At 45.8% G+C, this 16,237-nt stretch overlaps 1 protein-coding gene across 9 annotated transcripts in view; it reads right to left on the minus strand.

Moving 5' to 3' along the window:
• Znf827 (zinc finger protein 827) overlaps nt 1-16,237 on the minus strand; it is a 173,107-nt gene that overhangs the window by 122,096 nt on the left and 34,774 nt on the right. For all 9 annotated transcript variants that reach the window (XR_015736017.1, XM_087900542.1, XM_087900540.1 and 6 more), the window contains exons 3-4: nt 8,608-8,780; nt 2,149-2,629 (exon numbers count right to left, since the gene is read on the minus strand). Coding sequence is in view for 8 of the 9 variants with exons in the window: in XM_087900542.1 (XP_087756668.1) it covers nt 2,149-2,629; nt 8,608-8,780 (654 nt within the window). In the remaining variant the exon portion in view is untranslated. The remainder of the gene's footprint in view (nt 1-2,148; nt 2,630-8,607; nt 8,781-16,237) is intronic.

Here is a 16,237-nt window from a genome sequence, read left to right on the forward strand (position 1 = left end):
AAAACAACAGACCACTATATATACACGGCTTTGGCACAGAATGCTCCACCCCAGCCTACAGACTGCTTCTCCCTCTGCCTCTGCTGTTCCAAGCTCATGCTCACTGAGACGCGCTGGAGCTAATAATCACAGCCCTCCCGGTGTCTGGTGGGGTGGGAAGGGCTACCGCTCAGAGAAACCCAGCGGGAGCCCTGTATCAGACATCAGTGTTCCAGCCCAAGATCAAGCCTGCCAGGCAGCCTGAGAAGGATCTGGGTCCTGACGAAAAGGACCCCACCTTACTACATGCTACGCACCCCCTGCTCAGTTTGTTCTTGTCTGTTAAGGAAGGCAACATCTATCATGCTAAGCTATGCTAAATGAATGTGGCTTCCTTCTCCTGGGATTGCACCGTAAGAGCCCAGAAAAGCAGCAACCCATGGGTAACAACCTGGTTTGTTCATTGTTGTTATGGTTTGGGGAGACAGGGTCTCATGCAACCTAGTCTGGCTTTCTTCCAGATCTTGGGATTGTAGGCAATCACCACCATGCCTGGGTCCCTACAGTGGCATCCTAAAGGATCCGGAAGGCCCAAGGGAAATGCCCATTTCCCTCATATTTTGGTGAAATTTTAAATATAAAAGTCTGAGTAAGTAGCATCCTGCTTTCCCTGAGGCTGAGATGAAAAAGGAGAGACAAGAAGGCGAGGACCGGGAACCTGGGCCAGATGAAACAGATGCCTGAGACCGGTCCAGGCAGTGGATCTTCTTCAGTCTCACAGTGCATCCTTCAGCCTCCCCTGCTCCCTTCCATCTTGGATCATTTCCTGAATGCTTCATTTTTCATCGCTTCCCTTCTCTGTCGCCCCTACCTCATGTCTCCCATGGCTGAGGGGCAAAGGTCAGGGTGAGGAAGCACATTCCAAAAGACCCGACTGAAGTGTCACAGAGCAAAGGGACTTCAGAGTGAAGCTGTGCCTCTCATTCACCTGGCAATGACATTTAGTGAAATACGACGCATGGTCCATTTAAAGGAAGGCGGTGACCAATTATTCTCCATTTAAAGGGTATTGTCAATCTCCAGAGAGCTGAAATGGCATTTGGAAATCATCCTGGGGACTGCCACCTTCACTGACAGACAGAACCCATTCTCAGCCGACCTTTCTCCACCCTCTACAATGCCTTTAAAATTTAAAATCACATTTTCAAAACCAGCATAGGCCTGTGTGTGTTGCTGCTCCAGGAGTGTAAGACAAACATCCAGCAACGCTCCACCCAGCGCAGCATCGCCAGTTCATCAAAGTCGCTGAGGAGAAAACATACACAATGTGCTGGCGACGAAAAACAATGTCTATTAGCAAGACTTATTATTATAACCTATACATCAGCCTCCATTCAAAGGGCATGAGGGCAGCTGAGAAGGATGTCTGAAATTTTTTCTTAAATTCTACTTTCCTGGGGATCTTAGAACGGTCAAGTTCATAAAGGCAGAAGGTAAAATAGTGGTTAGTGGAGGCTGAGCAGCGGGCTGGCAGGAACTCTGTCCTTTAATGATACAGTTTGAGAGCGTGACATATTTCCAGAGATTACACAACAAGGTAAATGTTAATGCCACTAAAAGGCACAGCACAAACATGTCTCAACCGGGACATCCTAGGGATGTTTTACCCTAATACAAAGATCCCAAGAAACTCAGGGTAACCGTGCACCTTTGTCTGAGAAAAGTCTGCAATTCCCCCATGGTAAACTTCTGTATATGATCTTCAAAAAGCTTTGCGATTACAACAGTACAGACCCTGAGTATCAAAAAGGGAGATGCACACTTCAGAGACAGCGGCGCAAAGCAGGCAGGCCAACTAAAGACCCAAGGTTGCAGGAAGCAAAAGACACACACATAGATTACCCCCTCCACACCAAGTGCCCCCAAGTAAGAGCCCAAATCCGGGCAGGAGTAGGGGCAATCCCTATTGTTTCCGGAAGTAAGCCTGCTTTCAAAGAATCACAAAACAAAATATAAAAAAAAGGAAGGGGTGGGATAAAGGGAAAGAGGAACGGAAAAAGAAAATATATCAGCGTATGAAGTATTGGAGCTCCAGGAACCTTGAAATCGTCTAGCCCTGTAGTCTTATGGTACAGAGGAGCAAAGAGAGAACAACCCTGTGGCCAGTACCTGACAGCTTCATGAGAAAATCGGAGGCCATCTTAACCGAGATGTCCTGGCTGAACAATGCTGCTGCACTGTTGGACACAAACTCGGAGGGGTCTTTCAGCTTTGTGTGGTTGGCGGGCCTGTCGGTAGCATTCAGGGTAAAGGAGGCGGGCAGGCCGTTATCTTCCTTGGGTTCCTCCTTCACCAGCAAAGGTGCCATGCCAGCCCCACCCTGGCCAGTCCTCTCTGGAGTATTAGACGTCATCACGGTCCCCACTAGCTCTGTCCCTCCTCCTTCCCTCGGCTGCCCCAGGCAGCCACTGTCACTGAGGTGGGGAGATCCCTTGACATCTGGGTCTGGGATCTCCTCCTTCACCTTGGCCTCTGTCCTCAGGAAGTGCTGATGACAACGCATGTGCAGTTTCAAGCTGAAGTGGCGTGAGGAGGTGAAAGGGCACAGCTGGCACTGAAAGGTCTCTCCCCGGTCCTGGTGCTGGTGAACCTGCCGGAGGAGAAGGAGAGTTGAACTGGTCGCCATGATCTTACGGAAAATGCCTGTCTGTGGCCATGCGTTCACCAGTGAGTCCTGCACCCCAGACAGGCCAGGGAAGAGACTCACCAGAGAGTCTGTTCACGACGGTGCACTGGATAAAGTAAAGTCACTCCTGAAACACACAGTGGGCCTGTGGAGGTTAGGACTCCATCCTGACAGTCTTGGGTAGATGCTTTCTAATAAGCTAGTCACATGATCACTTGATAGACCTTGCGAACTGATGTAATCAGCAGTCAGGGGTCAAAATGACATAACCTTTCATGACATTCTTGGGACACCAATCCAGAGACTGCTGCTTTGCCAACACAATGGAGGCAAAAAAAAAAAATGTCTCCAGGGTATTTAGGCTTCACAGAAGGAGAAATGGAATTCCCCCAGCCCCAAGAAGTATCTAGAACCCAGTTCTATATGAAGAAAGGAAAACAGGAGAAACCCCCTGTGGGTAGGAGGATGCCCAGGTCAAATGTCGCCATAAGGTCTAGAGGATGTCTGCGTGCAGAGCTGGGACAGCCTTATGCACACAGCTCCAAACCTGTCTACACCCAGGACCTGAAAAAACGGAGAGAAACTTTTCTGTCTTCCTGTCACTACCAAATTTAGTGCCTGAAAAAGTGAGAAAATCATTGCATTGGCCCGAGCCAGGCTTCGAGCTGGCAGGTGTTCATAAACTTGTGACTTCCCCATTCATCTCGCCAACGTGCTTCAGCACTGACCTGCTACAGCCTGCTATCTCAGGACCAGCCCTCCCTCGAGGAGCAGCTGCCAATGGTGGAGATCTATGCCAAATAATTTGGGGGAGTCGTGTGCTCTGGACAGACCAAGAACGTAAGCAATTGGCACTCAAAACAAAACTGACGCTCCATAGGTCAGGGGTGACTTGAGTGGGATTTGAACCTGGGTCTCAGTGAAGCTAAAGGCTCATTTGTTCAATTTCTGCATCACCTGGCCACTTTGCTTAGGTCTCGTTTCCAAGAGAGCAAGTTTTACTACAGCTGTTTATGCCTTCTGAATGAAATCCAAAAGCATTCTTCACCAGCCAAAACACACTTTAAATAATATTAAGTGACCAACAAAAGCAAAGAAATTAAAAGTTAATCGTGAGATCCCGCTGCCACAGCACCCCACTGTGGCTTTCTGCAAAAAACAACAAAAGATATTCTGGGCCCCTGAATCCTATGTTTCTCAACAGAAGCAACCATAAAAGCTTAAATGCACTTGTGACAAAGTCCTGCCCCTTGAGAGGCGTCTCCCGTGCCCCAGCAGAGGGCAGAGGTGAGGAACCCACTTATCCTTCCTGCCTTAGAGCCCCTTCCCCCTCTTCACCGGGCACTGAGCCTTCCGTTCTCACAGGATCCAGAAACTCCCCCATCAACTCCACAGCCCAGGTCACTTAGGAAGAGGCCCCTTGGAGATCTCAGGTCACAGTCTCAAGGGCTCCTGCAGGTAACAACACAGGCATGCCCAGAGCCAGGTGGTAAAGGTCACCAGGCAGGAAGCTTCCAGGTCCCTGAGCCTGGTGCCACAGGGCAGATTCCATTTCAGAAGTGTGCTCACATCTACTGACCCCAGATAGGAGCTAATCCAAGAACAGACGCTCCAAAATTCACAGAAGAAGAAATGGCGCAGATAAGAGCCCGGGTTCCAAAATCAAGGGGAGAGGGAACACTGGAAAGAGGCGCTGCATGGAAGATTTCTTGAGGCTCCTTTGCCACCTCAACCTGGTCTTGGAGTGCTTAGCTTTAGGGAAAGCAGTGTGAAATGAAAGGGAAAACAGGATTGGATTCACTTTGGCACTAATTTATTTGAGACACACCTTCCCACCTGAAATTTGGCTTACATGTGGCCTTTGAAGGAAGCACTGAACCTACCACCAGCGGCAACAAACCCTCTTCTTCTGACAGAAGAGGGCTTTTCTGTTACAATTCTGATTCCCTTTATCCCAACGCATGCTCTGAAGTCCCTCTTGGACCTCTAGCGAGAGGAAATGCTGGCTCACAGCACAATATGCTCACTGGACCAGGTGAAGTGATATCAAGGCCACCTCCTGGGTAAATAGATGTGGGATACTTGGGCTAAAGTATTTCAAGACTTGGAGAAATTCCGGAGAGTATCTATATCCAACCTCCTAGGAGACCAGGCTCGGCAGGTGAGGGTCTTATGAGTGGCCCCAGCTCTCAGAATGGTGACCTCGGACTCGGAAGGTCAGAACCCAAGTGTGGCCGCTGGTCCAGGTCCCTTCCATGGCTTCGCTGGTGCTCTCCATCTTTGCTGCTCTTTGCCTTTTCCATGCAGTTTAAGCTGTGACCCTCACATACGATTCCTGTGTGGTTGCTCATCGGGCAAAGCTGCAGCAGACCTCATGAGATCTAAGTCACCCTGAGGAAGCTGGAGGCATTTTCCAATTCCTCATGTGCCGCGGCCAGCGCAGCCTGGATAGCCAAGACTGGCGGGGGGGTGCCGGGATTGAGACACGGAGGCTTCTTCTCAGGTGGAAGAACAGCAACCTTTATTTTGTCCAGCAACCTTTTACACCTCTACTCCTTCTGTGGAGACCCACCGGCCAGAAAGAACACAAACATCCTTGTCAGACCACAAGGAAGTTCCCCTGCCGGTCAGGGGGAGTGAGGGCAGCTGGATCACAACACTCATGCAGCTGGTCATAAAGACGTTTGCACAATAAATCATGGAGAAAATACAGGCTTGCAAATTTATATATGTGTATAGTTCCTAGGCCTGCATAGGAACACAGTAAGTACTGAATTTGTTGAACAAATAAAGTGGAATCTCTGTTTTTCTGACATAAACCAATATAATCAATATGGGAGATTATATATCCTGAAGATAATGGCTACTTCTGCAGGATGAGATAAATGGCCAATTTCATATTCTTTGTATCAGTTTTTGTAAATTCTCAGTACTAAAGGGAGATCATAAAAAGAAGCAAGCCATAAAACTTATTTTGGAGTAATTTCTTGTAGCATTTCATTCATTTTCCCTAAATGTAAACGTTAATGTATTTTCAGATGGCTTTTGGACAACTCTAACCACGTTGGCTATATTTACTGACAGTTGCTTCTCCACACCGGGCTCTATATCAAGGCTCTACATGAACGATCTCATTTAACTCTTATCCAGTGAGAAAGACCATGTTTGTTTTCTCTGTTCGTGGCAACAGAGGTTTAGAGGGTCTCAACCATACTACTAAATGGTTACAAGTCTTACGTCATGGACTCTCACTAAGCTAAAGTCATATCTTAACCTTTAGCTAGACTTCCCTACTTCTCAGATAAAATTCATTTTAGAAAAATTCCCCACATCTGCAGCCCCGGTTTTAAAAAAAAAAAAAACAGAATATGTGCGTGCATAAGATCACACCACAACATTTCTATGGGGAAAATACTTGCCAAATTTTGCAAAGTTAAATTATATTCTATTAAAATAATGTTTTAAGGCAACAGGAGGAGGAGAGACGGGAGAAGAAATATGCCTTTGATAAAATTAAACTTGCATAAATGCTTCTCACAGTTCCTATCAAAAGGAGTCATAGCTCAACAGGTTAGGACACCATGAGTTTGAATAAAGTAGCGATATCACACAACCGCTTTATTGTAGTGGTTATTGATTTGTTCTGAAAGCACTCAGGACCCCACGACCCGCCGAGCCCAGGCAGCTCTCATCTGCAGCACTGTCGTGGCCGTCGGCCTCTGTCATGAAGGCTCCGGCTCATCTCCCCGTGGCACCGGGGTCAGCGGTGCCTGCTATTGAAACCCAGCCTTTTTCCATGGGTTTATAAATAGGTTGTTTTAAGTGACCCTGAGCTGAAACCAAGTTTACAAGGTGTCAGGGTAGATGCAAGTTTTCTGCTCACTGAAGCTTGAAATTCACCAGACCTGATTTCTAAACACAGCTTAGGATCCAGTCACTAAGGCAGGTGCTAGGTTTAAAAGGGCTTCCTTTTGAAGTCTCGATGCTACAGGTTTAAAGTGTGAGGCTTTACCTAGAGAGGAGGTGAGCGAGGAAGAGGAGAGCTGTGATAATAACTAAGTAGTCTCCGTAAAATTCAGTCAACCAGAACTACTTAAATGAATTCTGAAGATACAGAGCTAGCTGCTGACCCCAGGAGAAAAAGGCAAATGATAGAAAACAAATTACATCATGGATTTACTCTTTTAAAAAATCTGCTAAGCTATTTACTGTAGCGAACAGAAATTTTGTGAGCCTGCACTTCCCAGACTTCAGTTCTGAGCAATGGCTGATGCATGCAGAAAGATTCAAATGCAAGGCTTCGACATAAACAAATCCCCATTAGACTTACCCAGAGAAGAGACACCTTACACATGATGGCATGTCTAAGTCACACTGGGAGTTATAGGTACAGTACTAAGACGCCAGGTGATCATTCCCAACACCTCAGGCTAGGCGCTTTGCTATGGCTGACTCCTTGAACTAAGGGCATCTGCTGTATCTGCTCCTCCCATTTCATAGAAGGGAAAACTGAGAGCCTGGCGGTGACTTGCCCATGCAAGCACTTTGGCTAGCACAGTGCTGGGAGGATTTCAACTCAGGTCTTTGTCAAATTCAAGGCTTCAAGCTCTTGTGACCTCATGAGTGCCCCCCCCATCCCCGAAGCGGTAAGAAAACCCCAGTACAAAAGAGTTATTTCTATATTGCCAACTTCCCCTCATTTCTGAGCGCGGATTCTAGCCAGTTCTCTACAAGAGTATGACAGGTATGAGCTTCCCAATGAGTTCTCTTGCTTTCTTTGTTTTCCGTGTTTCATGTGTGTGGTGTTCGTGTGTGTATATGTGTGTGTTTGCATGTTATGGGTGCACATGCGCATGTTTACACAAACATGTGCACGTGTGTACACTTGCATGTGGAAGCCCTAGACTGAGGTCAGGATCCTTGATCACTCATCTACCTTATTCACTGAAGCAAGGTTCTTCAATCAAACCAGAGAACTGATATGGCTGGTCTTATCTATCCAGCTTGCTCTGGAAAATTCTGTCTTCGTTTTTTGAGGGTAGGATTACAAGGAATAAGCTACCCTCTACCCACCACTTACAGTGGTTTCAGAGGACTGGAACTTGGTCTCATGCTAACCTGTCAAGTGATTAACTGCTGAGCCCTCCCCAGACCTCACAACTGTTTTTAATACGACATTGAAAATGATGAAAGCCGGGCGGTGGTTCTGCACGCCTTTAATCCCAGCATTTGGGAGACAGAGACAGGCAGATCTCTGAGTTTGAAGCCAGAGTGAGTTCCAGGACAGACAGGGCTACACAGAAAACCCTTGTCTTGGAAAAAAACAAAAACAAAAACAAAAACAAAAACAAACCAAACCAAAAAAAAAAAGGAAAAGAAAAAGAAAAAATGTCCTTGGAAGTTCGGTGTCACCCCAAGATGTGCTAGTTCAAACACTGACGGTCTCAAGAACCTGATCCTAAGACCAAGGGTCCTCCTTAAGGAAGAAGCTCTCTGTAGTGGCATTTCATTTGCATTTTAATAAATAAAGCTTGCCTGAAGATCAGAGAGTAAAACAGCCACACTGGCCAGCCTCACAGCCCAGGCAGCAATGATACACACCTTTAGTCCCAGTAATCACACTAGCTTGCCACAGAAACCAGGCGGTAGTAGTGCAAACCCTTAATCCCAGAACTAGAGAGGATTATAAGATGGGAGGAGACAGTCTCAGATACATTCTCATTCTGAGGTTTCCTGGAGGCAGGTTCCCCATTTTCATACTGAGATCAAGAGCCAGTGGCTTGACTATTCTCTTTTCTGACCTTCAGGTTGCACCCCAGTTTCTGTCTCTGGGTTTTTATTATTTGTGTTACATCTCTCCCTTCTCCTCACAACCCAGTGCGAGTGCTGGACCTGCCCCACCACAGGAAGTGGCCCGCCATCCCCATCCACAAATGCCTTACCTTCATGTGGGATTTGAGATTGTCCTTGCGAGCACAGCGGAATGGACAGAGCGGACACTGGTGGCTTTTTAAACCTGTGTGTATCACCATGTGCCGCTTCCAATAACTCTTCCTTTTTATAACCAAGCCACATATTGGACACTGGAAAGGCTTCCCGCTCTCTTCTTCTGGGACTTGGAAGAGGGAGGGAAAAAAGCGAAATTAAGGAAAACAAAAAGGCACATTGCATCTGACAGTAATGGGCATGTACCACTATATTAAAAAGCACTAAAAATGATGCTGGCGATTCTATGATTATCAGCATGGGGAAAGTTTGAAGGCCACTTTTCTTTAGGGAGAAACCCATATCCAGCTAGTCACTTCCATAGGATTCCATCTGGCCACCGCGGTTCATCTTGCCTGTGACATCCTTACTCCCAAAGGCTGCCATATACGGACAGGACATCTGCAGAGAAGCTGGCTCTGGCCCCCAACACACCCAGAGTCACAGAAGCCCGAGTCTAGATCTGAATTCCCTCTTGGAAATGAGTGAGAAATAGAGCAAGCGTATGGGACAGAGAATAATACACTTTCACACAGCAAACCAAACAACTGGCAGAACCCTCACACGCTGGCCTCCAGTGGAGACAAATCTCAGCTCCCCACTGCTGCCTTGTTTAGCTGTGGCTCATGCAGACAGAGGCGGTTGCCAATTTAGCTGTCAGGGGGTCCTCAGGTCAGGTTTTTTTTTTTTTCTTTTTTTTTTAATCCTCTTTTGCCAGTCCCTCCGCTTGCCTCCAACAATGTGTCCTGACTTTCTCTGATCTGCACGGGTCCTGGCTACCTTCTGTAGAAGGGGACACACCAGGCCAGGACAAACATTTTCAATTTTCAGGGAAGCAAACAAACTACCTGCTTTCTCTAAGTGCAGCTTCTCTCTGTCTCCTGCACCATCCCCACAAGGAAGAGTCTGTTGTGATACTGCTATTGAATTTCTGATCCATCACCTAACCTCTACAATTTAAGGGTGTGGGGAGTAAAAACTGATGCAGTTGAGAAAGAGAGAGAGAGACACAGAGAGAGAGAATCTGTCTGTGTGTGCCTGTTTGTCTGTGTGCATGCGTGCGTGTGTGTGTGTGGGTGTGTGTGGGTGTGGCCCTGGGGTTGAATCTAGGCCTCCTTTCTCATTGAGATACACCCCCAATTTCTTTCTATTTTTTACTTATTTGAAACTCGCTGTCCTGACTGACTAGTCAGTGAGCTCCAGGGATCCTCCTGTCTCTGCTCTTCCAGCAATGGAATTATGGGTGTGCACTGCCAAGCCTGGCTTTCACATAACTTGGGTCCTCATGCTTAAGAGGCAAGCACTTTACAGAGTGAAGCTCCCGTCTTCACTGCCATTTATGCTGAAAGATACTGGGTCATTTGACCTAAGGAGTCCCCAATGCTCTATGATTGCATCCCCATATCATGTTTGGCTTTTTTGTTTTGTTTTGTTTTTTGTTTTTTGTTTTTTCGAGACAGGGTTTCTCTGTGGCTTTGGAGCCTGTCTTGGAACTAGCTCTTGTAGAACAGGCTGGCCTTGAACTCACAGAGATCCACTTGTCTCTGCCTCCCAAGTGCTGGGATTAAAGGCTTGTGCCACCACCGCCCAGCATGTTTGGCTTTTTAAAATTATTATTATTACTTCTATTTCTGATAAACTGCTTGTTTGAAGCTTGATTACATTTTATGACAATAATTCATAGCTGGCATATCAGAAGACATGCAGCAGAGACCTCTGGCCTTGGCATGCTCCTACACAGTTTTTCATGTGCATACACACACAAATGGGAAGGGATTGTGGTTAAAAAGAAAACAAAATGGGATGCACAAAAACAAACGAAAGGCATGACACTTATTTGAATCCTGTGTAAACCAGACTGTGGTAAGAACCATTTCTGAGATCAGAAAGGGAATCGGAGAGGTGGCGCTTGCTACCGCTCCGCAGCAATGGTCGCTTCTGTCAGATGGGACAGTGGAGCGGCGTTGGTTTCTCCCTGCTGTGGGTACTCTGCGAATATTTCCAAGCAAACAGATATGATGTTTCATCTGCTTTGAAATACTAGAGCAAAATGGAAGACGGGGAAGCTGGAAGAAAAGCCTGATTACAGGAAGCTAACGACAACAACAACAACAACAACAACAAACAGCTATCTTTTTACCGCGTGAGAATGTTGTAGACTCACAGCTCACCCAGACACCTCTAAACAGCAACCACAGCAGAACAGTGGCCACAAGAGAGGAGTTGGGGTGCATGTGGGGGCGCATGTGTCCCGTCCCATCTTTCTGCACTATTTGAATTTAAATGCAAACATCACTTCTGTGATTTTTAAAGGAAACATCCCCAAGTGCATACTTTAAGATAATCTCATTATTTATTCATCGAGTCAACTCTGTTTCTACATGCCGAGAGCCACTTAAAAGGGATGGCTTTCAGAAAGACTCTGAAATAAGGCTAGGAGATAAAAAAAAAAATGTAGCTTTGCTAATACAAGTATAAGTGACACTGGTTGGTTAACCAAGCAACTAGCAATGGCATCTGACTTGACTCTGGAAAGTCAGCTTCTGCTGTTGATTGGTGTCGACGCTGGGTGCTGTTTCCTACTCTGAGAAAAACACCTCGGACAGGCTTGCATTTGCCACTCATGAAAGTCCAAAGCTTCCCTCTGTCTGGGATGGCTATCTGCACTGATTTCATCCCATCCCCAATTTTGAATCACCTCTCTCTACCATTGTTTCCTCCATACTGGTATCTTGGTCCCCAAAGCCTGTACATTGAACAGATTGTTGAGAAAGACCTGGACCAGGCCTCTAGGTGAGATTGTTGTCACACAGCGGAAAGAGAAAATGATGCTGACGTCTACGCTGGGTCAGAAGAACATTGGGGTAATATGCAGGACATGCACCAACAGGCCGTGGCAGGTCCCTATCTTACAGGAGTGCTTCCCATGACTGAAACTAGAAACTAATCTCACAGAATGAGCACAGGAAGGGAAAGAAAAGCTGAGACCTCCTCCACAGGCCAGCAACTTCATGGCACACGAGAGGAAGGCACCGAGAACCCCGCCAGATCGCAGAGTCCCCAGCATCTTGTCTCGCTCCATGATCAGCAGCTCCTCTGGTCTCAGTTACCTCCCCTAGCATCATCTTAACTCTGTAGCTTCAAGTGTACTGCATGCGAGATATTTCCTTACTCCGGAATCGTTCTGGTACCATCCATTTAGTAGCCTTGGTATGTAGAAAGTCAGTTGATTCCATAAATAAATAATGCATAAATATAATAAACCCTGCATATTAGTACTTTGTATAAATCCACTTATTTCATCTTGAAACTATGCTGCTTTAGTTTTAATTAGTACCAAAATACACATGAATTGTGTATAAATTAGGGTGTCCTTGGACAGACTAGAGGAAAATATGATAATGAGAAGACACCGACTGAAATATAACTATACTCATAACAATATGGGATTTTGTGTGTCTGTATGTGTGCGTGCAGTCGTGTGTGAACATGCTTGTGGAGGCCACATCTCAATGTCAGGTGCTTGCCTCAGTCACTCTATTTTCTTGATACTAGGTCTCTCCCTGAACCTGGATCTAGCCCAGGCGATAGAGCAGCTGACCATGACTCTCGGGATCTGCCTGTCTCAGTCGCCCCAACACTAGGATTACTTTTATATGGGTTCTCGGAGACCAAACTCGGGACCTCACGCTTGTTCAGCCAGCTCTATAACTGGCCCATCTCCCTAGCTCTCTGCTTGGGATTTTAAGCTACCGTGGAAGGAAAGGAAGATAGAGCCAAATGAAAAAAGGCACCAGAATGAACTGAGAGATTTTCAGACTGTGCCAGCAATCAGCTCCTGGTGACATTTGCATTTTTCATTTATGCAAGGAAGAAGTTTCACATTTTAGGAGACATCCCATGTGTACACGATGCTGGTAATGACAAGAGATGGGAGGAAGAATGCAGTTTCTCTCAATTTGCTGTAGCTTTTGCTCAGATTTAAATAAAGCCTGGGAAATACGACCACTTCCGGGGATGAACCCCGTATTTTGCAAGCACCAAGACTGCAATGTTCATGATCGTACCTAGTTTGCAGTGAACATGTCCCCTCAAATACATCACTGCAAACAAAATTCCATGCCACCTGATGCTAACAGAGCAGTGGCACAGAGAGCTGCTACTGTGCTCAGCTGGAGAAAACATGCTTGCTTTACAGACAATAACAGCGAGGGAGAAACACCCTCGGTCAATGGAAGGACTTAGTACTGGGAGGCTGGACTGTGGGGAATGACGAAGGGCACAGCCTCCCGGCAGAAAACCCACCCTTGGAGCAGATGCACATAACAGCTGGGAATCCGCAGCTCGGAACCTGGCTTAATATGGGACCAGGAGCCCACTATGCAGCTCAGCCTAGACAGGCTTTAGATGATCAAATATGGCTCTATAGGGAAAAAAGATGGAAGGGGGAGAGGAGTAGGAGGAAGGGGAAGAGGAGGAGGAAGAGGGAACATGGCTGGGGCATCCTACCTGTGTGTGGCCAAAGCTCCAACACATGACTCAGTAATCGTGCTGGCCTGTAATGAAGCTAAGTGAAAAGGGCTGGGCTGAGACAGTGGTGAGAAATGGATAAATGAGTGCTGGAACTAAAAGGGACATGAGACAGTCTGCAGGTAAGCTCTGATGGGGCCAGCATGGAGCCACAAGGGCATGACTCCCACATGGTGTGACCAGAAATGGTCCTGGATGAATGGATGAACGGATAAGCAGATATGTGTTCATGCATTTACACCTTAGCTACTTCCAAAAGCAAATTCAGGGCAGCGTATATGAAACCTACATCACTGGTAAAGTCGAGTGAGACACTCAAAACTATCATAATGAAAGCAGAGGCTAGCCTACTGGGGATTTGACAGAAAGCTCTGAAGGAAAGAAGACATGTATTTAATTCAGAATAAGAGGAAAAGGAAGAAGATAAGAATGACTTGTTAGAGAGTTAGTGGAGAGAGCTAGAAAATTAGCAGCAAGCAAACACAGGGAGTGACAGCAGCAAGGGATTCCAGGGCATTGCTAAACATCTTGGTTTGCAGATGATGAAATTGAACTGGGCGGGGACTTGAAGAACAGCCATGTAGAGACAGGGCTGAGATCAGAGCCCACCTCTTAATTTTCAGTTTGGTGTTCTAGCCCATTGTCATCATATCAATCCACAAGGCAATAAAAGCAGAACTGCACAGAGCTAAATAATAATAACAACAGTAAATCATGGAAGGTTTTATTATTTCAAATATTAGTAAAACAAATTGAAGTTTTAGTAAAACAAATTCAAGGTTTTTTATAGGTTTGAAATCAAACACTTCTGGTTAGATCCTATGCTAGAATGGTGTTGGCCGTCAAGATAATTTGCACATAGTCCTTACCATGCACATAAAGGGTGCTCACAGATGCCAGGGGACCCTCAATGCACATGATCCATGCACATTCATTGTCACCAACACTTCAGACCTATGACTTTGACTGGCGCATACATATATACGCACCAGTTACCCATCAATGCACCCAGTTAGTGTGGTGCCGGGCTTTATGCATGGAGTCCAGCACTCTACCAACCTCACTACACTCCTCAACCCAGACTTTAATTCTTTAAATGAAATTTCTTGGCCATGTCTCTCAAAGTCCATTTCAGCGGATAAGGGGTGAGGGTGGAAACAGCAACAGCTAGCAAGACCGTTATGGATGTATCATTATCAATTCATGTTTTAACAGGCATTGAACACAACTAAGAAAGAAGTCTGATAGCTGCAGCCGTGTTACATTTAAATCTCTCTGCAAACATCCGAAATCAGCAACAGATTTGATTCTTGTTAAACATCCAGTTTCCTAAGCAAGCCTGTGTATGTAATCGTTCTGGATTGAGACTGAAACAGTTGTGGATCTGATGGGAGGGTGGGAAGAGGGCATCTCTTCCCTTGGACTTTGTAAGCATCTGCAATAATTTGAATAACACCCCAATAAAGACAAAAGGAAACAGCAGTCCAGAAAATCCTTATGGATTGATCCTGTGAAGAGCCTAGGCTGTCAGCTTCTTGGGGCGAGGTGGCTTTGAAGTCTATGTAAATTTTAGCCAGGACAAGAAGATGCTTTGGAGACCCTCTCTGTGAAACACTATCTCTTATTCCTTTAAGCAGGAGCCTGGCATCCTGGGACTCCCTTTGGCTTTCTACAAGAAATTTGGTCTTGAAAATCAAAACCATTTATTTTATTCTGAGCTCTAAGAGAGCAGTGACTTCAAAGAGAATCGAGTCAATGTGTGACATTTATCTTTATAGCAAGAGGACATCATCTTCCCGCTAGCGTGTCCCCTTTCAGAGAAGCCGTGTAGCATGTGCTGGGGGCGCAGGTCACATGAAAGAAGCCGCCCACTCGAGTGTCACATCTCTCCGGAGGGGCGGAAAGGCTACTGAGTGCTGGACTCTCAAGAAATTCAACACATCACGATCTGGCAACAACAGAATCCTGCTCAAAAAAAAAAAAGAAAAGAAAAAGAAAAAAAAAAAGGAAGAAGAAGAAGAAAGCCAGACCTAAAAGACACTATTTTTTCATGATCTAGACTCCATGACCTAAAGAAGGTCAAAGCAATGTCTGGTGTCTAAATTACTTGAGACAGGATCAGCTTCCCTAGCTCACATTCTTTGGAACTCTTGAGACAACTTTATATGCCCTTTTAGTAATATTTTGAGAAACAGCTTTAAGAAAAAAAATCCTTCGTGAAATCAGGGTGGTGTGTGATTTTGTGATCTCTCTGCAGAGCTTGGGGGTGGGGTGCTATTTGTTTGTTTTGGGTAGCTTTTCTTTTGTTCCCCCTGATAAAGAGTCTCAGGTACTCAGGTAGTCCAGGCTAATCTCCTTATGCAGCCAAGGATGACCTTGGACTTCTGACCCTTCTGCCTCTACCTCTCCCATGTAACATCTGAACTTTCATTGACTAAAATAGTAAATATCTCTTCCAAGTCTCCCTCATTAAATCCTAGTAAAGAGTCCATAGAAATGTTGGCAAAGCTAAGTACGTTTAAACCAAAGGGGAGCGCACCTTCTGTTCTTGGAGATGCATCCTGTAGCAAAGCAAATGAAGCCGACTTTGCACCAGATACTCATAACTTCTTTCTCATTTCTAAATTCATCTATTATTTGAGTAAAAAAGTTTTCTTTCACAATTCTTGACTTTAATAGCCAAGACCAGTTTAAAATAATGAAGGTGTGCCTTCAGGAGACTGGCTTTGTCAGTCATTTCTTTCCAAGCCCCAGTCAACTAACTAAGTAACTGATGCCCAGACTGACACGTAATACAGACATCACTCAGAAACCCACCGCCTCGACAGAAAGGAGCCTAGTAACATAACACGCAGTCTTATAGCCCTACGCTAAATGACTCTGGATCAGAAGTGATTTATCCTATCAGAAATTTAATTACCCAGCCCCCTCTACGAAGCCTCTTTTGGCCCTTTCCCCATTTCATCTCAAGGACAGCCTTGAGAAACACGTGAAACTACGCCATCCCAGGAACCTGCATTGATCACAAATGCAGCTTTGAGGCAAAGCAGTACATGA

Source organism: Myodes glareolus, chromosome 22 (genome assembly GCF_982192425.1).
Source record: "Myodes glareolus chromosome 22, mMyoGla1.1, whole genome shotgun sequence".
NCBI classification, from domain to species: Eukaryota; Metazoa; Chordata; class Mammalia; order Rodentia; family Cricetidae; genus Myodes; species Myodes glareolus.